The sequence below is a fragment of the Oncorhynchus masou genome, chromosome 18 (assembly GCF_036934945.1).
Source record: "Oncorhynchus masou masou isolate Uvic2021 chromosome 18, UVic_Omas_1.1, whole genome shotgun sequence".
NCBI lineage: Eukaryota > Metazoa > Chordata > Actinopteri > Salmoniformes > Salmonidae > Oncorhynchus > Oncorhynchus masou.
In genome coordinates this window covers 40,080,401-40,103,328 of record NC_088229.1, presented here as the reverse complement: position 1 = coordinate 40,103,328, position 22,928 = coordinate 40,080,401, and the positions used below count along the sequence as shown (strand labels likewise).

General features: G+C 44.2%; 1 protein-coding gene and 1 long non-coding RNA gene across 3 annotated transcripts; both read right to left on the bottom strand.

The window, feature by feature from the left end:
- Nucleotides 1-3,377: 3,377 nt before the first annotated feature.
- On the bottom strand, nt 3,378-16,395 carry LOC135504584 (interferon-related developmental regulator 2-like). 2 transcript variants are annotated; one of them, XM_064923297.1, is made up of 13 exons: nt 15,931-16,395; nt 14,551-14,613; nt 9,087-9,203; nt 8,885-8,975; nt 7,582-7,706; nt 7,075-7,232; nt 6,900-6,953; nt 6,563-6,741; nt 6,246-6,354; nt 5,847-5,981; nt 5,552-5,680; nt 5,268-5,360; nt 3,378-4,168 (listed from the first exon to the last, which is right to left on the bottom strand). In XM_064923297.1, exons 1-13 carry the CDS (start codon nt 15,968-15,970, stop codon nt 4,088-4,090), a joined length of 1,374 nt encoding a protein of 457 aa, XP_064779369.1. In that variant the 5' UTR covers nt 15,971-16,395; the 3' UTR covers nt 3,378-4,087. The 2 variants fall into 2 exon arrangements, with proteins under 2 accessions (XP_064779369.1, XP_064779370.1); XM_064923298.1 differs by lacking the exon at nt 14,551-14,613.
- A 2,671-nt stretch (nt 16,396-19,066) lies between these two features.
- LOC135503693 (uncharacterized) lies at nt 19,067-22,303 on the bottom strand. The gene is made up of 5 exons (XR_010449986.1): nt 22,195-22,303; nt 20,106-20,382; nt 19,930-20,012; nt 19,683-19,814; nt 19,067-19,242 (listed from the first exon to the last, which is right to left on the bottom strand). It is a non-coding gene; the product is annotated as an uncharacterized LOC135503693 (long non-coding RNA).
- Between the last annotated feature and the right edge of the window lie 625 nt (nt 22,304-22,928).

The window sequence follows — 22,928 nt, the reverse complement described above, 5'->3', positions numbered from 1 at the left end:
GTGGAACGGTTGTTAAGACACTAACAGCTTACAGATGGTAGGTAATTAAGGTCACAGTTATGAAAACTTAGGACACTAAAGAGGCTTGTCTACTGACTCTGGAAAAACACCAAAAGAAAGATGCCCAGGGTCCCTGCTCATCTGCGTGAACGTGCCTTAGGCATGCTGCAAGGAGGCCTGTGGACTGCAGATGTGGCCAGGACAATAAATTGCAATGTCCGTACTGTGAGACGCCTAAGACAGCGCTACAGGGAGACCAGACGGACAGTTAATCGTCCTCGCAGTGGCAGACCACGTGTAACAACACCTGCACAGGATCGGTACACCCGAAAATTACACCTGCGGGACAGGTACAGGATGGCAACAACAACAGCCCGAGTTACACCAGGAATGCACAATCCCTCCATCAGTGCTCAGACTGTCCGCAATAGGCTGAGAGGCTGGACTGAGGACTTGAAGGCCTGTTGCAAGGAAGGTCCTCACCAGACATCACCTGCAACGTCGCCTATGGGCACAAACCCACTGTCGCTAGACCAGACAGGACTGGCAAAAAGTGTTCTCACACAAGTCGCGGTTTTGTATCACCAGGCAGGGGTAATGTTTCCATACCCTACATTACTCATATACTGTACTCTCTCATCTACTGCATCTTTATGTAATACATGTATCACTAGCCACTTTAAACTAGGCCACTTTGTTTACATACCCTACATTACTCATCTCATATGTACAGTGCCTTGCGAAAGTATTCGGCCCCCTTGAACTTTGCGACCTTTTGCCACATTTCAGGCTTCAAACATAAAGATATAAAACTATTTTTTTGTGAAGAATCAACAACAAGTGGGACACAATCATGAAGTGGAACGACATTTATTGTATATTTCAAACTTTTTTAACAAATCAAAAACTGAAAAATTGGGCGTGCAAAATTATTCAGCCCCCTTAAGTTAATACTTTGTAGCGCCACCTTTTGCTGCGATTACAGCTGTAAGTCGCTTGGGGTATGTCTCTATCAGTTTTGCACATCGAGAGACTGAAATTTTTTCCCATTCCTCCTTGCAAAACAGCTCGAGCTCAGTGAGGTTGGATGGAGAGCATTTGTGAACAGCAGTTTTCAGTTCTTTCCACAGATTCTCGATTGGATTCAGGTCTGGACTTTGACTTGGCCATTCTAACACCTGGATATGTTTATTTTTTAACCATTCCATTGTAGATTTTGCTTTATGTTTTGGATCATTGTCTTGTTGGAAGACAAATCTCCGTCCCAGTCTTTTGCAGACTCCATCAGGTTCTTCCAGAATGGTCCTGTTTTTGGCTCCATCCATCTTCCCATCAATTTTAACCATCTTTCCTGTCCCTGCTGAAGACAAGCAGGCCCAAACCATGATGCTGCCACCACCATGTTTGACAGTGGGGATGGGTGATGAGCTGTGTTGCTTTTACGCCATACATAACGTTTTGCATTGTTGCCAAAAAGTTCAATTTTGGTTTCATCTGACCAGAGCACCTTCTTCCACATGTTTGGTGTGTCTCCCAGGTGGCTTGTGGCAAACTTTAAACGACACTTTTTATGGATATCTTTAAGAAATGGCTTTCTTCTTGCCACTCTTCCATAAAGGCCAGATTTGTGCAATATACGACTGATTGTTGTCCTATGGACAGAGTCTCCCACCTCAGCTGTAGATCTCTGCAGTTCATCCAGAGTGATCATGGGCCTCTTGGCTGCATCTCTGATCAGTCTTCTCCTTGTATGAGCTGAAAGTTTAGAGGGACGGCCAGGTCTTGGTAGATTTGCAGTGGTCTGATACTCCTTCCATTTCAATATTATCGCTTGCACAGTGCTCCTTGGGATGTTTAAAGCTTGGGAAATCTTTTTGTATCCAAATCCGGCTTTAAACTTCTTCACAACAGTATCTCGGACCTGCCTGGTGTGTAACTTGTTCTTCATGATGCTCTCTGCGCTTTTAATGGACCTCTGAGACTATCACAGTACAGGTGCATTTATACAGACTTGATTACACACAGGTGGATTGTATTTATCATCATTAGTCATTTAGGTCAACATTGGATCATTCAGAGATCCTCACTGAACTTCTGGAGAGAGTTTGCTGCACTGAAAGTAAAGGGGCTGAATAATTTTGCACTCCCAATTTTTCAGTTTTTGATTTGTTAAAAAAGTTTGAAATATCCAATAAATGTCGTTCCACTTCATGATTGTGTCCCACTTGTTGTTGATGCTTCACAAAAAAATAGTTTTATATCTTTATGTTTTAAGCCTGAAATGTGGCAGAAGGTCGCAAAGTTCAAGGGGGCCGAATACTTTCGCAAGGCACTGTATATACTGTACTCAATACCATCTACTGCATCTTGCCTATGCCGTTCTGTACCATCACTCATTCATATCTTTATGTACATATTCTTTATCCCTTTACACTTGTGTGTATAAGGTAGTAGTTTTGGAATTGTTAGGTTAGATTACTCTTTGGTTATTACTGCATTGTCGGAACTAGAAGCACAAGCATTCCACTACACTCACATTATCATCTGCTAACCATGTGACAAATAAATCTGATTTGGTCAGATTCGCGTTTATCTTCGAAGGAATGATCATTACACTGAAGCCTGTACTCTGGACCGGGAATGATTTGGAGGTGGAGGGTCCGTCATGGTCTGGGGCGGTGTGTTACAGCATCATCGGACTGAGCTTGTCATCATTGCAGGCGATCTCAACACCATGCGTTACAGGGAAGACCTCCTCCTCCCTCATGTGGTACCCATCCTGCAGGCTCATCCTGACATGACCCTCCAGCATGACAATGCCACCAGCCATACTGCTCATTCTGTGCATGATTTCCTGCAAGACCGGAATGTCAGTGTTCTGCCATGGCCAGCGAAGAGCCTGGATCTCAATCCCATTGAGCACATCTGGGACCTGTTGGATTGGAGGGTGAGGGCTAGTGCGATTCCCACCAGAAATGTCCGGGATCTTGCAGGTGCCTTGGTGGAAGAGTGGGGTAACATCCCACAGCAAGAATTGGCAAAGTCCATGAGGAGGAGATGCACTGCAGTAAAATGCAGTTGGTGGCCACACCAGATACTGTTACTTTTGACCCCCCTTTGTTCAGGGACACATTCAATTTCTGTTAGTCACATTTGTGAAACTTGTAGTTTGTCTCAATTGCTGAATCTTATGTTCATACAAATATTTACACATGTTAAGTCTGCTGAAAATAAATGCAGTTGACAGTGATAGTATGTTTCTTTTTTTGCTGAGTTTAATTGGTACCTTTTCATGCCTTGCCTTTGGTATCTGCAAGACAATGTCAACATTCAAATATATTTTTTAAACCCACTTTAGGAAAATAATCAACAAGTAGTCTTGGTGTGAGTGTTTATTACATTTCATTTATCCATAATCAATTAATTTGCCGAACCCTTTGGGTTATTATAGCATTGCTTGTCAAAATACATCTCCATTCTTCAATGCACTCCTTGAATACATACATATGTATTTGTATATGCATTATGCACAACCAACCTGCATAAAAATATACATGAAAAATTACACCATAATTCTCTTAGTCCTCTTCCCATATTTGAAGTCTAAAAATAACTTACTTTAAAAATCATACTTTTCTCCCACTTTCAATAAATTAGAAAGTAAAATACACGACCAAAAATGGTTTTAGATGTTCTTCCAAAATACGAAAAAAAAAAAAAAAAAAAAGGTACAATAAACTACCTTTTTGTTTTATTTTCAGGCATCTCATAGGTCAGTTTTATTGAGGCGTAAATAAAATAAAAACACACGTTTGCACTGTCTGCAAAGTCCCTGGTATGGCAGCAGCCACTGGGTCCTGTGAAACGAAGGGTAGGGAGCAGGATGACAATGCAACGTTACAGAAGGTTCACTATAGAAATGTACTGTGTAGAACAGATAGGATTGTCTGTCATTTTGACTAGGAAATCATGTCAGCTCTATTCATTACATTGGTCTCCAACATTCCAGACCTTTCGCTTCAATGAATACACCCCAGTATTCTTCTCAGTCCTCGTCCTATATGGCTATGGCACTTTCATCAATTCCTCACATCACATCTGCTCTCTTGTCCCTCACTTTGTTCCTTAGTTTCGTCCTGGCTTTGAATGCCGCGGAGTTGAACAGATGCTGTGAGAGGAAAATTAAAACAGGTTAGACTTACACCCTTCAAAATAAAGAATGCCAATATGGAGGGCATTTCTTTGAAGACGAGGCAAACTCATAACATTTCATGGTACTGCTAAATCAAAACGGACCAGTACATTTTTGTTTAACCGACATACATTTACACTGAACAAAAATAAACAACATGTAAAGTGTTGGTTTCATAAGCTGATATAAAAAACCCCAGACATGTTCCATTTGCACAAAAATCTTATTTCTCTCAAATTTTGTGCAACATTTTTTTTTAACACCCCTGTTAGTGAGCCTTTCTCCTTTGGCAAGATAATCTTTCTACCTGACCAGTGTGGCATATAAAGAAGCTGATTAAAACAGCATGGGCATTACACAGGTGCACCTTATGCTGGGGACAATAAAAGGTCACTTTAAAATGCGCCGATTTGTCACAACACAAGGCCAAATATTTTTCAATTGGCATGCTCACTGCAGGAAAGTCCACCATTGGTGCCAGAGAATTTAATGTTCATTTCTCTACCATAAGCTTCCTCCAACGTTTTAGAGAATTTAGCAGTACGTCCAACCGGCCTCACAACAGCAGAGCATGTGACCACGCCAGCCCAGGACCTCCACATTCGGCTTCTTCATGTAGTGGATCGTCAGTGGGGGGCTTCTAAGGAGTTTTTCTGTCTGTAATAAAGCTATTTTGTGGGGGAAAACTCATTCTGATTTGCTAAGCCTGGCTCCCCAATGGGTGGGCTGGCTGCTAAGTGGGTGGGCCTATGCCCTCCAAGGCCCACCCACTTGGCTGCACCAATGCCCAGTCATGTGAAATCCATAGATTAGAGCCTAATGAACTAATTTCAATTGATTGATTTTCCATATATGAACTGTAACTCAGTAAAACCTTTGAAATTGTTGCATTCTAAGTTTATATTTTTGTTCAGTATAATTAGACAGCAGAGATCTCACATGAAATGCACCATGTGGTTGTTGAACAGGAAGTGTCAGGTTAAGTGGGTATTTGTCAGTGGTCGTGGTTTCATGACGAGTGGTTATGTGCTGGTGGTAGGTGTGTTTGGAGACAGTCATAGGCCATGGGGGTCACCTTCTCGAAACGGGAGATCTTGCTGGATTTGACAGACGAGTCCAGTATCAGGGGGGGTCCCAGGCCAAATATGTCCCTCAGCAGCGGGTTAAACTAGAGAGACAAGACCAGGCACACCATTTAAAACTAGCCATTTCCAAAGGATATATAAGAGGCAAGCAAGCATCAAACACCTTCCAGAAATATTTGATTAGAACATGCTGGTTGCAGAGATAGTCTTTTTACAGCATAGATATCAACTATATCCTACAAACACAATTATAGACCTAGATGTTTGTTCAAACCTGAAGATGGTGTCTCACTCCAGACTCCAGCACCTCTTTGAAGGCGTCGTAGACCCTCCTGCGCATCCAGCTGTCGATGTAGATGCCCTCCACACCAAAGCGGATCTTCTCCTCGGAGAAGTCCTCGTTCTGCACGACGTTGGGCAAAAATATCATTACAAAAATAATAATCAACATGACATATTTCTCTCACTGACTGACCAATGGTCTCCAGTTACAGTGACTGGTGTGATTTAAAAACCCTCGAGCAACGTTAGAACCTTGCACCGGTTCAGGGCGACTCGTGGTTCCTCACCTCGATGTAATGTAGCACCTCTCTGAATATGGTGCGCTGTTTCCTCCTGTCGTTCTTGGCACGGTGCTTGTTGCCGTCGGTGGCCAGGCCCTTCAGGGACTCGCACAGCGTGTCGCTGTCTTCAAACTCAAATTCCTACACAGAAAAACAAAGATCAGCGGGGATTTCCCCCCCCACTTCCTCTACATTGCCTGCATATTGTGTTTGAGTTGCCGAGGGAGTAGAACCAGGGCCTGTATTCACAAAGTGTTAGAGAACGTCGGTGCTGATCTCAGATCAGCCCCTCCCCCATGTAATCATATTCATTGTGATCGAGAAAGCAAAACTGATCAGAAATCAGCACTTCTACTCAGATGCTTGATACATACAGCCCCGGGTTGTTCATTAGGCAAAACATACCCTGTCTATATCTCTTCCCAGTTCAACCAGCAAGGCTATGGTCTCCCCCACAGCTATCCTGTAGTTCACGTCGCTGCTCTCCAGGCAGGCCTGTAGCTTGGGTAGATGTCTGAGCACAAGGGGAGACCGAGGACGTGAGATGAGCAACGTGGCAGGTTATATATTCAGATCCTGGTTGTGTCTCAAATGGCACCCTATTCCCCATGTCATGGTCATGCAGTGCACTTCTTTAGTCAAATATGCGGGACAGGACTACGGCACTAAATGGGGAACGGGGGTGTCATTTGAGACACTGTCGGTCTGTGTGTGTCACTCACAGGTCCAGCAGCACAGTGAGGCGGGAGGCGGGGCAGAGGGTGACGAGCAGGGCCCAGGCATGAAGGGCGGCGCCGTGGAGCCCAGGGGTACCGGCATTGGGGGTGGGCAGGGTGCCCTCGCGGTTGGGGTACGACATGGTGAACACACTCTCCAGGTGACTCATGGATTTCACCAAGTCCTGCCACAGAGGGAAAGAGGAAAATAATTATGACAGAGAAAAAGCGAGAGAGAGTTAACCATGCATTCAGACTCAATTTCTGGATCTTGATTTTCCATACTACATCTCTTTTCCAGCTACAGAGAAATAGGATGAAAAGGATTTCTAGAGAATCTCACCTCTCCGTCTTCCGCAGCAGAAACGTAGCAGCACATACCCAGCGCTCGGGCACACTGCAAGAGGAAGAGGGATGAACAGCTTTAAAAACAAAACGGCGACTTACAAGAAGGCACTCTTAGTGGAAAAACTGCCGTCAACAACAGGAGTGTGACAAAGGCCAACGGTGACACTCACGCTCTGGCGGGCGGCCACACTGGCACAGCCGTCAATCATGATGGCGCTGAGGACGGGCCGGAGGATCTTGAAACCCTCCTCACCCTCGTCCCCCCCGCCGAGCTGCACACACAGCTGGGCACACACGGTGGCCGCTGCAGCCTGCTCCTCTCCACCACCTGAGAGAGAAGAACGGAGAGAAGGGACAGAAACAAGAGTAGAGGGACGGAAAAGGGGTCAGATCCCTTTTTACAAGCTCAACAAGAGAAGTCCGGCTATCGCAGTACTTGGTCAATCAGAAGATTAACTGAATTCGTAGAGCCTAAATTCAGACTCGATGAGGGTCCATTTAGGATAGAAATAGTTACATTTCAAGCCAAATAAAAGGTATGGTAGAGCAAGTGTAAGTCCTAATAATTTTTTCAAGTTTTTACTCTGACCAGCACCACCTAAAGTGATGTACATTTGACTATATTTACCACCGTAATTCATAGACCACAACCCACACACAGTGCTGTGGCGTCTCACCCTTGCGCAGGCTCCTCTCCAGGCAGTCGCTGACGGTGAGGCGCCTCTCTAACAGGAAGTCATAGAGCAGCTTGGAGGAAAAGGCCCCTCCCAGAGAGTCTAGGGCTGCCAGGCGCGTCTTTGCACTGAGCGGGACGGGAGGAAGGGCCACGTCAGTACATCGCTACACATCTCTGCCTAATGCTGTCGTTACGAGAGGACAACTCTTACACCATTGTTGGAAGTATTCGCACCACTTGACTTTTTACAGAGTGGGATATGTGTAGATTGTCAACGATTTAAACAAAACTCTCTCTCATTGGAAGATTTGTATTAAAAGAAAAATCTACATATCATGAAAAATAAAACACTAATATATCTTGATTAGATTAGTATTGAGTCAATACATGTTAGAATCACCTTTGGCAGTGATTATAGCTTTGAGTCTTTCTGGGTAAGTCTAAGAGCACACCTGGATTGTACAATATTTGCACATTAGCTTTAAAATTCATTAAGGTCTCAAGTTGTTTGTTGATCATGCTAGACCGACATTTTCAAGTCTTGCCATCGATTTTCAAGCAGATTTAAGTCCAAACTGTAACAAGGCCACTCAAAAACATACAATGTCGTCTTGGTAAGCAACTCCAGTTGACATATGGCCTTGTGTCTTAGGTTTACTGTCCTGTGGAAAGGTGAATTTGTCTCCTGGTGTCTGTTGGAAAGCAACATAAAGCAACATAAAATAAAAAAGCAGACTTGTACCCATCTACCAATAGGTGCCCTTCTTTGCAGGGCATTGGAAAAACCTCCCTGTTCTTTGTTGTTGAATCTATTTTTGAAATTCACTGCTCGACGGAGGAACCTTACAGATAATTGTATGTGTGGGGTACAGAAATGAGGTAGTCATTCAAAACTCATGTTAAACACTATTATTGCACACAGTCCGTGCAACTTATGTGACTTGAAGCACATTTTTACTCCTGAACTTATTTAGGCTTGCCATAACAAAGAGGTTGAATGCTTATTGACTCAAGACATTACATTTTTTTTATTAATTTGTAAACATAATTCCACTTTGACATTACGGGATATTATTGTGTGTAGGCCTATGGCAAACAATGTAAATTAAATCAAATTCGAATTCAGGCTTTAATGACAAAACGTGGAAAAAGTCAAGAGGTAAGAATACTTTCTGAAGGCACCGCATATTCCGATTGTCCATTTAGCCAAGTACTAGCAGCATAGGTGGCTTTCGTTTTTTGTGCAGTTAGAATGTGTACAATAAGTCCTTTCGTAAAAACATTTTAAAACCTGTGAGACGCACCTTTTTTCCATCAGGTTATCTATGCATTGTTTCAGCTTGTCCTCTGTCTCCTCCTGGGCAGTCTGTTCATCTAATGGCTCACCACCTCCCCCTGTGGTGGACCAGATACACAAGGCAATGATGCTGACCTGTGTGTGTGTGTGTGTGTGTGTGTGTGTGTGTGTGTGTGTGTGTGTGTGTGTGTGTGTGTGTGTGTACCCACCAGTGGCCTCGTCCACGACTGAGGCGCTCTCGCTGGCGCTGCTGTAGTGACTGAGCACGTCAGACGCCAGCTCATCATCACTGGCACCCGACTCACCCTTCACCCCATTCCTCCCACCTACGAAAACGAGAGAAAGAATTGAGGACGGAGAGGAAGTGAGAGCAGGACAGGGGGACGGGGGGGAAGAAGAGTGAGCTCGAAGTGAACCATGTCGCTGTCAGTGGCTCAGCTGTTGGTGCCCGTCAGTAGGAACCACTCCTTATAGAGAGCAGGGTCTATTCCGCCCACGGTGCTGACACGAGCACATCCACGTAGCTAAACTGGGAATGCTGGCAGCGTTGTTCCTGCGCCCATGACAGCGAAGGTAACTGAACTAAATGGCTATCGCCCCGCACCACTCACGTCTGTCACTATAAAGTGCTTTGAGGGGCGAGTTAGGGACCATATCACCTCCTTACACCCTAGACCTGGGGTTCTTAAACTTTTTCAGCTTGATACCCAAATGAGAAACTAACAGTCAACCCATGACCCAAATCGTCCTCCATAGGGCCAAACTAAGAAATAATTGTGTGATTATAGATGTATTCTCACAACTCGTGACCCATCTCTAACATGCCCAGGGCTCACTTTGATTCCCGAACCATAGTTTATGAAATCGCCATTGCACTGCCCTTTCCCACTTGGACAAGAGAAATACCTATGTACGAATGCTGTTCATCGACTATAACTCAGCCTTCAACACCACAGTACCCTCCAATCACATCACTAAGCTCAGGGCCAATGGGTCAGAACCCCTCCCTGTGCAACTGGGTCCTGAACTTCCTGACACCAAGTGGTGAAAGTTGGCAACTACACTGATCCCCAACAGAGGCCCCACCAAGGTGGCGTGTTCAGCCCCCCTCCTGTACACCCTGTTCACCCATGGCCGCGTAGCCACGCACTCCTCAAACAAAATCATCAAGTTTGCTAACGACACAACAGCCTGGTTACCAACAACGATGAGACCACCTACAGGGAGTAGATGAGAGCCCTGGCAGACTGGTGGACAGAAAATAACCTCACCCTCGACACAAATTAAGGATTGTGGACTACAGCAGAAAGCAAGCCCCCATCCAAATCAACGGGGCCGCAGAGGAGAGGGTCAAAAGCTTCAAGTTTCTCGGTGTGCTAATCACTAACAACCTGAAACGGTCCTTTCACACTGTGTGGTGAAGACGGCTTAACAGTGCCTCTTCAAACTCAGGAGGCTGAAGACTTGGCTTGGGCCCTTACGACCCTCACAAACTTCTACAGATGCACAATCGAGAGCATCCTGTCAGGGTGCGTCACCGCCTGGTACGGCAATCGCACCATCCGCAACCGCAGGGCTCCCCAGAGGGTGGCACGGTCAGCCCGACGCATCACCAGAGGCACACCGCCTGCCCTCCAAGAAGATCAAAAGGACCCCAGCAACCGAGCAAAGGCCTGTTCACCCCGCTTAACATCTAGACGGCAGAGACAGAGGTGCATCAAAGACGGGACCGAGTGACTGAGATGCAGCTTCCATCTCCAGACCATCAGACTGTTAAGCAGTCAACACTTGCTGCCCTCTGCCCAGTATCCTGCCCTGAACCTTGAGACTCCTGCCCTATGTACATACAGTCACGGAACACTGCTCACTTAAATGTTTACATACTACATGTAATATACTGTATTCTCGTCATGGCTCATCCTAGGTAACTTAAAGAATTTTTCTGGATTATGTGTGTTTTATTTGTTGCATTGTTGGAGCTTGACGCACAAGGATTTCACTGCACCTGCGATAACATCTGCAAATCTGTGAATGCAATAAATTAATAACCTTTGATTTGAATCGACTGGCACTGCCAGTAGCACAGCTACCGGACTGTGGCCCTGACCTGACAGATGGCAGAAACACCATAGTCTCCATAACATTATTAACATTTGACTGGTTCTGCACTGTCTGCTATTAAAACGACAGATACCAACTGTTGGGCAAATGTTGATTTCCTGCCTTAATTCAAAGTGAGGGACAGCTCTTCAGGACAACCTCTCACAAGTCTTTCAACTTGTACTTCAATTAAATCAACAGTATTTCTGGTTAATTGGATAACATTTTACTTGTATTTTTCCATCTTGATTTGACAGTTCGTCTACCATGGAGGGCTTTATGGATATCAATGAGATCCATGACCTCAGTGACCCTGACACAGGTATGACCTTTCCTCTTACTACAGTACTGTTCCCTGTAGATGCCATAGTTTCCATGTTCCACAGTGAGGTAGTACCCTCTGGGTCACACTGACACGACCTGCCTGACCCCCATCCCACACAATGACCGGTCGGCTCACTGCAACAACTATGTGACTGGCCCACGGTAATCCTGACAACATTAGAAAGTCCTGAGCCAGCATGGGAGCCTAACCCAGTCCTGGCCAGGCTGACCCACCCACAGCCCAACCCCCCCACACTTCTACCTATATCTCTGTCCCACAAGCCCAGCCAGTCATCTGGCCTGCCCCAGCAGAGAGAGCTTTACTGGAGGAAAGTTCACCGGGCTGACAGACCTGGACGGAGGGAATCCAGCGATACAATCCCCTTCCTGTTCAATACAACAGTATTGTAGTGTCCTCAGGCTTGTATAATAGTATGACCTCCAAGCTTATGTAATATGGGCTCCCAAGTGGTGCAGCGGTCTAAGGCACTACATGTCAGTGTAAGAGGCATCACTACAGACCCTGGTTCGATGCCATGCTGTATCACAACCGGAATTGATTGGGAGTCCCATAGGGCGGCACACAATTGGCCCAGCGTCGTCTGAGTTAGGGTTTGGCCGGGGTAGGCCAATTTGTTCTTAACTGACTTGCCAAGTTAAATAAAGGCTTAATTAAAATAATATACATAGTATGACCACATTTACTATGAAGTCCAAAGATAAACAATGGCTTCCAGAAAATATGTCCATTAATTTAGTTTATATTCTACAATGACTGCCATTGATCTAATTCAATAAGTGTCACTCATCTCACCACTCTGTTACTAGTGATCCTGAGTGGGCCTTTATCACTCACGTGACTTACTGGTCAACCTTGACCCCCCCCCCCCCATGGGAGTGCGTGCCTGTGTTCCGAAACACCATGCACGTGTCAGCCCATAGCGGTCACTCACCGTTGCCACAACTGTCTACAGTGCACCTCAGTCATGCCAAGGGGAGGTGCTTGAGTGGCAGGGCTTCTCTTCTTTCCATACGTCCAGTGAGAGGAAAGGGCGGGACCTCATTGTCGTCACCCCCCCCCCCCCCCGGGGACTATACTGTCTCTCACATACCTGCATTGGCTTCCTGTGCCCACATATAGACTTAGTCTTGGCCAATTGGGTCTTTAACACAGATTTTCATAAGCAATTTCCCAAGTCAGATTCTGGCACATCACAACATGACTGGAATTACAAACAGATTTCTCTGAGGAAAGAACGTGAACCATAGAGCATCAAAACAACACAGGGTGTATGCGGTAGGAAAGCTGACGAATGGTAATGCTATGGTTTTGAGAGAGTGCCATGCAGCATTCTGAATGAAGCCTCTATGAGAAGAGTGAGGTCAGTGAGTGGCATCACAATCAGGAGAGGGGAGGGTGACGCTGGGAGTATCCATCTGGTGATACAGCGTTAGCAGGACAGAGGGGGAGAGAATGCTGGGAATCCTGGGACATGAGACCAGCTGAGGTGATGTGAGGCAGGGGAAACCATATGGCAGTCAACTCCCAAAAGACAAGAGCTGTGTACAAATACTCATACGAATCACACTATTTGTGACATAAATTGAGTATGTAGTACTCAACTGGTCATAGTACAGATATAGTTAGTACGCCAAAGGTTCCCGGATGTCGTTCTAAATTCGCCAAAATATCAAGTATACAAGCAAGTGGACACTATTTCCGTGCTTTTTGGGCCCATAATGCATTTCTTCAGCAAATGGGCATGGCTTCACAATTCTCAAATTTGAAGAAAACGGCAGAAAATATGCTGCCAAAGTCTGATGAGAGAATGGATACAAATTCATTGCTTTAACTAACAATGACAAATGTTAAGAAAATGTTGAGCAATGACAAAGTAATGACTTTTCAAATTAGTTACGTTACACATTGTTGGCTGAATTTGTTAGCTACGCTATCCTTATGAACCACAAAGCATTACAGCAGTAATATGTACCGGTATGTTGTTAACTAGTTACCTAACATTAGTTAGGGTAGCCTAGTGGTGAGAGTGTTGGACTAGTAACTGGAAGGTTGCAAGTTCAAACCCCCGAGCTGACAAGGTACAAATCTGTCGTTCTGCTCCTGAACAGGCAGTTAACCCACTGTTCCTAGGCCGTCATTGAAAATAATAATTTGTTCTTAACTGACTTGCCTGGTTAAATAAAGGTTACAAAAATATATTTAAAAAAGTTGACTACTAATACTTTGAACTTGCCAGGCAGTATATTAATTACAATCTAACTAACCAACGTTTACTGAGTTGATTATTCGCATCATTCTTAGCTAAGTGTCATTGTGCGTTCTCAATGGACATTGTTAATTCTGTCTATCTACTTCGATTTCAGAGCACTCTCGTCTGAGTGTAGAATAACGGATTAATTTATCGAACGCTCAACACCCGTTGAATATATGCTGGCAAAAAAAAGCGTAATTAAATTGTTGCCAGCAACACAGTTAAGGTCACCAACACTCTGGATAACAGTCTAACCAGCTCTGCCAGGGCGAGTAAAATGGTCAGAGTGAGTTCTGTTCTCTCATTTGTGTCTGGAAATAGCTAGCAAGTTAGCCAGGTAGCTTGGGTGCTTGACTGCCGTTGTGAGGTCAGAAAGCTCGGATCAACCCTACTCCTCGACCAGAGAGCGAAACACTCTGAATTTACGAACGGACAATCTGACAACGCTCTGGATTTACAAACGCCCAGAGCGCACTCTGGCACTCCAGATTGCATTTAAGAACACACCCGAAATCATAAAATGTCTAGCCAGTCATTTGTTATGCTAACAAGCTAGCAAGAGGTTGCAAAGCAACAGCAGCAACTTCCAGGTAGACAGGCGAAGCGCTAGTACGCTCAACTGAAATGATACCGATGGTTTACAGTATACTAAAATTACCTAATAGTATATAGTATGTTGTATATACCCATTAAGTATGTAGTATACACTATGCCAGTATGGGTATTTGAACACAGCTATGGTTAGGAATGGTTGAAAGCAGCTATTACACCTGCAACGTCACGGGCCATGCAAGACCATATTAATTGTGACAATGACGTCTAATGGTAAAGAGGAGTTAAGTGGGTGGGGAAGTATTGGAATGTGATGGTCAAACGGGAATAGTTGACAGATGGCCATAGGCATAAAAATGGGTCCAGGTGACAAATGAGGAGCAAGGTTTGAAGCAGGCCAGGGGTTGGAGCTCTGCTGTGTTACCTTTGAGAGACAGGGGGCCCTTGGCTGACAGCTGCAATTGTAGAACCTCATGTCGGAGAGAGCCTGTAAAAGGGGTTCAGGTGGAGAGGGGGGATGGATAGCAAGTTGGCCATGGGTGGAGGAAGAGACTTTTAGACAGAGACTAAACCTCCTCATGTTGCTTTCAGAAATGTATCGCTTGCTTCCCCCAGACAGTCTTCTCTGTAAACCCATCAGGACATTTTCTACAGTTGGATAATTCTCATAAATGGAACAAGATGAATTCTGCCATCTTTAGTATTGTCATATGGAGAGTTGTGTCTAAGTGTAAAATCTACTATGAGATAAGTCTGTGGTTGTGAGAAACCTGGATTTTACTTGGAGATAGCTAGCTAATGCATTCTAGTTGAGCATAAATTCATTATGATCCATAATTTGGAGGTTTCTGCCACACTTCTGACATTTGGCCACCTGTACATCTGGCAAAACTGAGTTTCAGCTTCAGCAATCCGACACAGAGAAGAACCCAATGGCATGCTCCTCTTCTCCCCCTCGTCATATCCTTCTCAAAATCCATTGGATGAGAAAGCCAGAGGTCCCTCCCCTCTGATCTTCTCCTCCAATGGGTTTTGAGAAGGAGACGAAAACGTGAGGAGTACGCCATTGAAATGTCCACGGGAGATGTGTTGCGTCAGCATGTGATGTGCACTACTTCACATCAAACCACAATTTACCAGGAGCGGCGAGCAGAACGCCCTGCTAGTTATAGTGCTACAAGCTCTGGCAAACCTGTGGTCGCCACACAATAGGTATTACGAAAAGCGCACACACAATCATTGTAACTGTATGTCCCGCATTCCGATCTAAACGTGTGAAATGTGACAGCATTGCCGGTCAAAGGACCAGGCTCGAGTCGTGTTGGCCCATCACAGGCAAATGACCTCACTTGAGACATTTTCAGAGACTGACACGAACCCTGCTAAAAAAGAATCTCCGGGACAAGCGTTTTACCGTTCATGCTTGTCTCGCTTTAGAGCAGACTTGCCACTAACGTTATGTTAAACCATGTTGTAATGTCACTTTGAATGATCAAGTGGTAAATTATACAAACCAAAGTTAGCTACGGCAAGATGAATTGGCTAGATAGGAATACAAACATAAAACAATGCATAGCATACAGTTTTGTCTTATAGCCGTTATAATATATTAGTATCCAAGAAATTGACATTCAATAAGGAAGTACTATAATAGCTAGTAACTTTGTTCCATATGCAGACCAATTCTGGCAGTTGCACTAGCTATGCCATCTTACTTTGTCCAATATATAAGATATTACTTCTACTACACATGATCGTGTGTCGGTATAAAAACATAAAAATAAAGGGTTAGCAGTTAGCTTACATTTGTTTGAACCACGTTTCCCTTTTTTAATCCTTGGCATGTCGCCAGTCGGGTTTCTTCTCCACTTCCCTTCCAATTGTCAGCAGGGCACCACCGGTGTCAGTCTTTTGAACACAATCCCAGAGGATATTCAAGTTCTCAGTTTGTGCGATGACACCAGATTTCCAAAACAAATATAGCCAAAACTTGGCTAGCCAAACTAACAATACACCCACGTCGCGTTTTCAGTGGCACCACGCTTCAGCTACCACGGCAGAAAATATCATTGAGTTCGCTTTACAACTCGATGAATCTTATTTTCTTCAATGTTTCAGAATATATTATCTGTGATTGTCTCCGGGTAGCCGATATCTAATGCCAGGTTGAGATAGAAAATATTTGTCAAAGTGTTTGGGACAGAGTATCGAGCACATTACTGTTTCAAATTCCACCATCTTCTCCTCAGTAACCGCTTTCCAGACCGGACATGCTCCACCTCTTTTTAGATATTGTAGGCGAAGTTGGGTATTGTAGTCATAGGATGATTCTCACTCAAATGCCCAAAGCATGAATTCATCGAATCAACCTGTTTGGGTTGTCTGTCTGAGGATTTGTGTGGTGAGGAACGGAAATAACACTAGCAGTTTGAAACTAATTCATTGGTTTATTTTGTGCCTTTTATCGTGTTTAATTATTTATAGAATCATTTATAAACAACACAATCTCAGTTAAATGGACAAAAACACAGTGCATTAATCAATCTCCATTGACTAATGCATGAATAAACAGTGACTATAGTCGATACAAATATGGCAATCGTACTCGCAGTTAATGAGCACATTTTAGCAAATGAGATCAGTGAAAGATAATATTTAACTTCGATCTAGTGGAGTCATGATGCCATGAAATTAGTGACCTCCAAAAATACAAAGCAATTTCTTCAAAGTTAAGTCATTCCACAACAAAGGGAAATGTGTATTATATTATGAATTACACCCTATATGAGAAGGAAAATAGAAGGGTGCTAGATACAAAAACAACATAATTACCCAGCTATACAAAATGAAGGCATTCACACGTCAATCCCAAAACATTGAGACAATATTTCAGTCGTACAGGGGAGATGCGAGACCTTGAACACCTCTAAGTTACTTTACAATAGTCCCACTTCTAGTTTCTAAAGCTTTCTTGTAAGATTTTTGGCCACATGTTAACGCATGTCATCAGTGATGTAGTGGTGGGGAAAAATATATAGTTGTGTAAAACTGATCGCCGGTCCCCTGTGAAAAAAGTAAAGGTCTCTATACTTTCGACGAATTTCTCCGTAAAAGGTGGGTCATTTGTTGAAGGTTAAAAAAAGGGGATGAGCTGCACTTACCCTCCACTACACACCATGTATTGTATTGTTAAGTTTCACTTTGTTGGGAATGTTGTTGGGAACGAAGATCATTGTACAAGCCTAATGACATATAATATCACAATTTGGAATCATATGGAGAGTTTGGTCCTGTTGATACATAGTATTAGGTTAGTAATTAGTGAACATTTATGTAACACACACGTCATTGGGTCACGAAGCCTGCAAAATGCACGTTTTTTTTAAATTCAACGTCTAATTGGTATTAGAAAGGAGAAAATACGTTTTGCACACTAGTCCTGTTCAAGCGACATCCTGCTTTGTCTCTTGGTTTACGTAGCACGTTACACTGCTTTTGAGGACTAGCCAGCGAGTCAGCGATTTCCCTGTCCTTCCAACTGTATGGCTCATTCATACAACTCACTGTGGTCTGAGGACCATTAACACGCTTCAGATAACAGGAGTGAAAAGCCTCATCATCAAGGGTTCAGCTGTGTTTATAGTTGTGTTGAGCTGTGGCTGCAGGCGAGGCCACACACACACACACACACACACACACACACACACACACACACACACACACACACACACACACACATAACCCGTCCTCTGTTGCGAAAGAAGCCTCGCAGTCCTTCAGCTTTGAGTGTCAATGCTCGAGGTAAACACAAGGGGGCAGAATTGCTCTGATAAACTGATCTATGGTGGGAGAAGGTATGTCTGGTCAGGTCACTGTCCACTGGCATGCAGGCTGATCGCATAAACTGGGTGTCCATTGAGAGACAGATCTACTGGCCAGAGTAGTAATTCGTAGGCATAAAGGGCATCTTGGTGACCACCGGCTTCTTCCTCACCTCCACCTGAATGGGAGTTCCATTCTTGGCGTATGGCGCATCCACGTAACCCATGGCAATGTTCTGCTTCAGGCAAGGGGAGGGGCAACCACTGGTGACCTCACCTGATGAAAAAAAACAGATGAAATGAAAGTTGAATCTAATCTCAAAAGCAATCCACACACAGCTGCATTTCAACGGAACAGTGGGCCAGTTGGGCCTAAATAACACTAGAGTGTAGGCCCACTGAAAGATAACTGAAATAATCAGGCGTGGCATCCTGATCCTAAGTAGGTGTGATAACATTTTTTACATATGATTATTCAAACCTCACCACAGTGAAAATACACAGATTGTTCTTGTATTTTGTCATAGCTAGTAGAGATCCTCTAACTGACCTTTCCCTCTGGGCTGAGGATGGGGGTGTGCTGTCTGACAGGGAGTCCCGAGGACACCAGACCCACACGCTTCCTCGCTGTCTTCGCCTTTATCTGGGGGAGAATGATCTCCGCACTGGGGAAATCCTTCGCCTGACGCCGCCACTTTCCTGCAAGTCCATCAAACAACCCAATTAGCACAAACAGAGACACAAACGTACACATAAACCCACACAAACACTGATGCGCGCATGCACACACACACACACTGCTCTATAGGGGAGTGTATAATTTTGAGGAGTCACCTATAGTCCACAACAGGGTTGCCATAGAGACAGAGGCCTGCCTCCAGCCGCAGACTGTCTCGCGCCCCCAGTCCGGCCAGCTTGACCTCACTGTTGGCCAACAGGTGCTCAGTCACGGCCACCACGCCAGACTTAGGCACTGAGATCTGAGCAGGAGGAGGAGGAAATGTTTAATACTTGACAGGTTGCTTCACAGGGAAATAAACACATTATTGTTTACAAAGGCCTACTGCTTTCAGACAAAGGATACTTGAAGGAAATGCACGCAAGAACATCCACCTCTACTGAAGTACCAGAAACGAGTGAAAGAGACACCTCCACTCAATACTCTCCGGGGGAACCACAGCAGGTCAGCCTGCAGCCCTGGATCCCAAACACTGTGGCCAAGGTGCTGGTCATGAAGGTCAGCTTGCTGAGGTCATCTGTCAGACCCGACTGGAGCACCTGGGCCATGGAGGGACCTGAGGAGAACATGTACAGGGTTGTATTCATTAGTGCACACTGTAGCCAAATGTTTTTCAAATGGAAAAACGAAAACAAGTGTCTCTTATTGGACAAGATCAGTTACTCTCTCCCTGTTTCAGTCTGTTTTCTTCCATTTGGTGCCTAATGAATACAACTCAGGTCAAACACTACTTTAACGCAGGGCCAAGTTCAGGAGGGCACAACGTTGTGGAACCTTCCGATATATAAACATATCGAGTAGAACTGTTGCCATAAGAGAACTTCCTTTGAACGGCAATCAAACATTCCTCCAGAAACTCCAGATCCACACCATGGCCAGCTGCTTTACACTCTGCCAGTCTCAGAAAGTCTCAGATAAATGAAACACATACAGACATGACATATTATCAAAGCATTACAAATCCATCCAAAATGTGGATGTCTGCGGACTACTGACCTTCATGTTGGCGGAGTCCTTGTCTGCACAGCCAGCGTTGGACACCACGTAGAGGTAGCCTTGGTCTGTCTTGGTGACGATGAGATCATCATTCATTCCTCCCTTGTCATTGGTGAAGAGAGTGAGCGTGCCCTTGAGATTTAAAAAAAAGTGGGTGGAGAGTGTGTGTGTGTGTGTTATGTGTGCTTGTGTCTGTGTGTGGGCATGCACGCACGTGTGTGCCTTGGCTTTCAGACATTTTTCTCACCTGGTTGTCCGTCAGCTCTGCTACGTCACCAACAATCACAGACTCCATGAATTTCCCTCGGTCTCTCCCCCATGGACTTTGCTCTGATAGAGAGACACAAAATGGACGCTATAGCCAATACAATGACCGCCGGATATCTGACAGTTCCCAAATCTGCATAGTGAAATCCCTCTCACCTGTAACACGTGGCTAGACGTCGAAGAGGGAGCGGTGCTGGCGAGTGCTTGATAGGTACGATGTGTTCAGTATTCCCGGATGCTGAGAATCGGGACTATGAATGGAATGGGTTGTTCATTCAAATAGATTCGTTCTCGAGATAATGGTTCTGAGGCGGGGCTATCAATAAACCCCTACTCTCATGCTTTTAATTAAAATCCTCATCTGTAGCAGCCAGTCAAGTGAGGGCATCGGTGCAGGTGCGGAGGCATTCTGCTGGGACAGATGTAGATTTGACTTGCGTGACCAAGTGTGTCACAAAGAAGAGAGGGAAAAAAATGTGGAGCATGAAAAACATGATCACTGTTCTGTCATATTGGTTTATGCATCAAAATAAGAACAAAATCAAGGATTGATAACAAAATATATTGAAATTTTATACAGTTGAAGTCATAAACTATAGTTTTGGCAAGTCGGTTAGGACATCTACTTTGTGCATGACACAAGTAATTCTTCCAACAGTTGTTCAAAGACAGATTATTTCACTTATAATTCACTGTATCACAATTCCAGTGGGTCAGAAGTTTACATACACTAAGTTGACTGTGCCATTAAACAGCTTGGAAAAGCTTCTGATAAGCAAATTGACATCATTTGAGTCAATTGGAGGTGTACCTATGGATGTATTTCAAGGCCTACCTTCAAACTCAGTGCCTCTTTGCTTGACATCATGAGAAAATCAAAAGAAATCAGCCAAGATCTCAGGAAAAAAATTGTAGACCTCCACAAGTCTGGTTCATCCTTGGGAGAAATTTCCAAACACCTGAAGGTACCACGTTCATCTGTACAAACAATAGTACGCAAGTATAAACACCATGGGACCACGCAGCCGCCATACCGCTCAGGAAGGAACGTTCTTTGGTGCAAAAAGTGCAAATCAATCCCAGAAAAACAGCAAAGGACCTTGTGAAGATGCTGGAGGAAACAGGTGCAAAAGTATCTATAACCACAGTAAAACGAGTCCTATATCGACATAACCTGAAAGGCCGCTCAGCAAGGAAGAAGCCACTGCTCCAAAACAGCCATAAAAAAGCCAGACTACGGTTTGCAACTGCGCATGGGGACAAAGATCGTACTTTTTGGAGAAGTGTCCTCTGATCTGATGAAACAAAAATAGAACTGTTTGGCCATAATGACCATTGTTATGTTTGGAGGAAAAAGGGGGAGGCTTGCAAACCGAAGAACACCATCCCAAACGTGAAGCACGGGGGTGGCAGCATCATGTTGTGGGGGTGCTTTGCTACAGGAGGGACTGGTGCACTTCACAAAATAGATGGCATCATGAGGACGGAAAATTATGTGGATATATTGAAGCAACATCTCAAGACATCAGTCAGGAAGTTAAAGCTTGGTCGCAAATGGGTCTTCCAAATGGACAATGACCCCAAGTATACTTCCAAAGTTGTGGCAAAATAGCTTAAGGACAGCAGAGTCAAGGTATTGGATTGGGCATCACAAAGTCCTGACATCAATCCTATAGAAAATGTGTGGGTAGAACTGATAAAGCGTGTGTGAGCAAGGAGGCCTACAAACCTGATTCAGTTACACCAGCTCTGTCAAAAGGAATGGGCCAAAATTCACCCACATTATTGTGGGAAGCTTGTGGAAGGCTACCCAAAACGTTTGACCCAAGTTAAGCAATTTAAAGGCAATGCTACCAAATACTAATTGAGTGTATGTAAACTTCAGATCCACTGGGAATGTGATGAAATAAATAAAAGTTGAAATAAAATCACTCTACTGTTATTCTGACATTTCACATTCTTAAAATAAAGTGGTGAACGTAACTGACCTAAAACAGGGAATGTTTTACTAGGATTACATGTCAGGAATTATGAAAAACTGAGTTTAAATGTATTTGGCTAAGGTGTATGCAAACTTCTGACTTCAACTGTATATGAAAAAAATTATCCAAAAGTAGGTTCAAATGAATATACAATATTTCCAAGCACAAGGCCAACTGCATATACAAATCTTTTAGAATTGTTACGTTTTGGGTGGCTTTTAGTGAGCTGCATACATTTGCCCTGCAGGTTGATGGAACAGTACCTCTGTAGACACTTCCCTCGGGTCTCGGAAACCGAATCCGAACCCGCGGCCGCCAGACAGCATCCGAGCCCACATCGTATCTTCCTTGCAGACGAAAACACGTTCCATAAACACCTCGCCGTCGCCAAATCTTTCGACTCCGTACTCGGAATTCTGCTTTCTCGATAAAACAGCGACCATGGTCAGACCAAGGAATTTTGGGAAATGTAGTTGATTAAGTTACACATTCTTCATACATTTGGAGGAAAAACACTACACAGGCTGGGATTGTGTATCAACACTAAAATGTTGCTGTCATGAACAAAGAAAGATCGTACATGATTTGTTTCTACACTTCTCTTTCTTTCTATACATAAATAGTATGCATATTGTAGTAATTTATGATTGTATAGGAATGATGACGTTATAACAACATTTTCACACAAGCTCTGTCTTACTGTCTTTGCCTATTTTTAAAAACGTGAATACGCCTACTGTCAGGACACTTTCAAAACACAACCATCTCTGTCAGGAGGTCTGGACTTTCATGGCACAGATAGTAGGCCTACAAGTCTCGCATAAGGTACTGTAGCCCAGGGAAGGGCAACTAGTGGCCGAGGGGAATTTCAAAATTGGGTTCCGCATCAACAGTTTTTCTCTTGTTATGTCAGTGACTGATAGTCAGACAATCAGCCATATGTCAGCAAACCAAAATGTGATTGGTAGGTTGCTCTAGCAGCCCGCAGAGAGGCTCC

Bases quoted from the DNA above. Each gene is read 5' to 3' on its own strand.
- LOC135504584 (XM_064923297.1), bottom strand. From the start codon at position 15,970: ATGCCAAGGATTAAAAAAGGGAAACGTGGTTCAAACAAAT. The intron at 8,976-9,086 runs GTGGGTACACAC...GGTCCACCACAG, and splicing joins AGTCGTGGACGAGGCCACTG to GGGGAGGTGGTGAGCCATTA. The intron at 5,361-5,551 runs GTTTGAACAAAC...TTGTCTCTCTAG, and splicing joins GAGTGAGACACCATCTTCAG to TTTAACCCGCTGCTGAGGGA.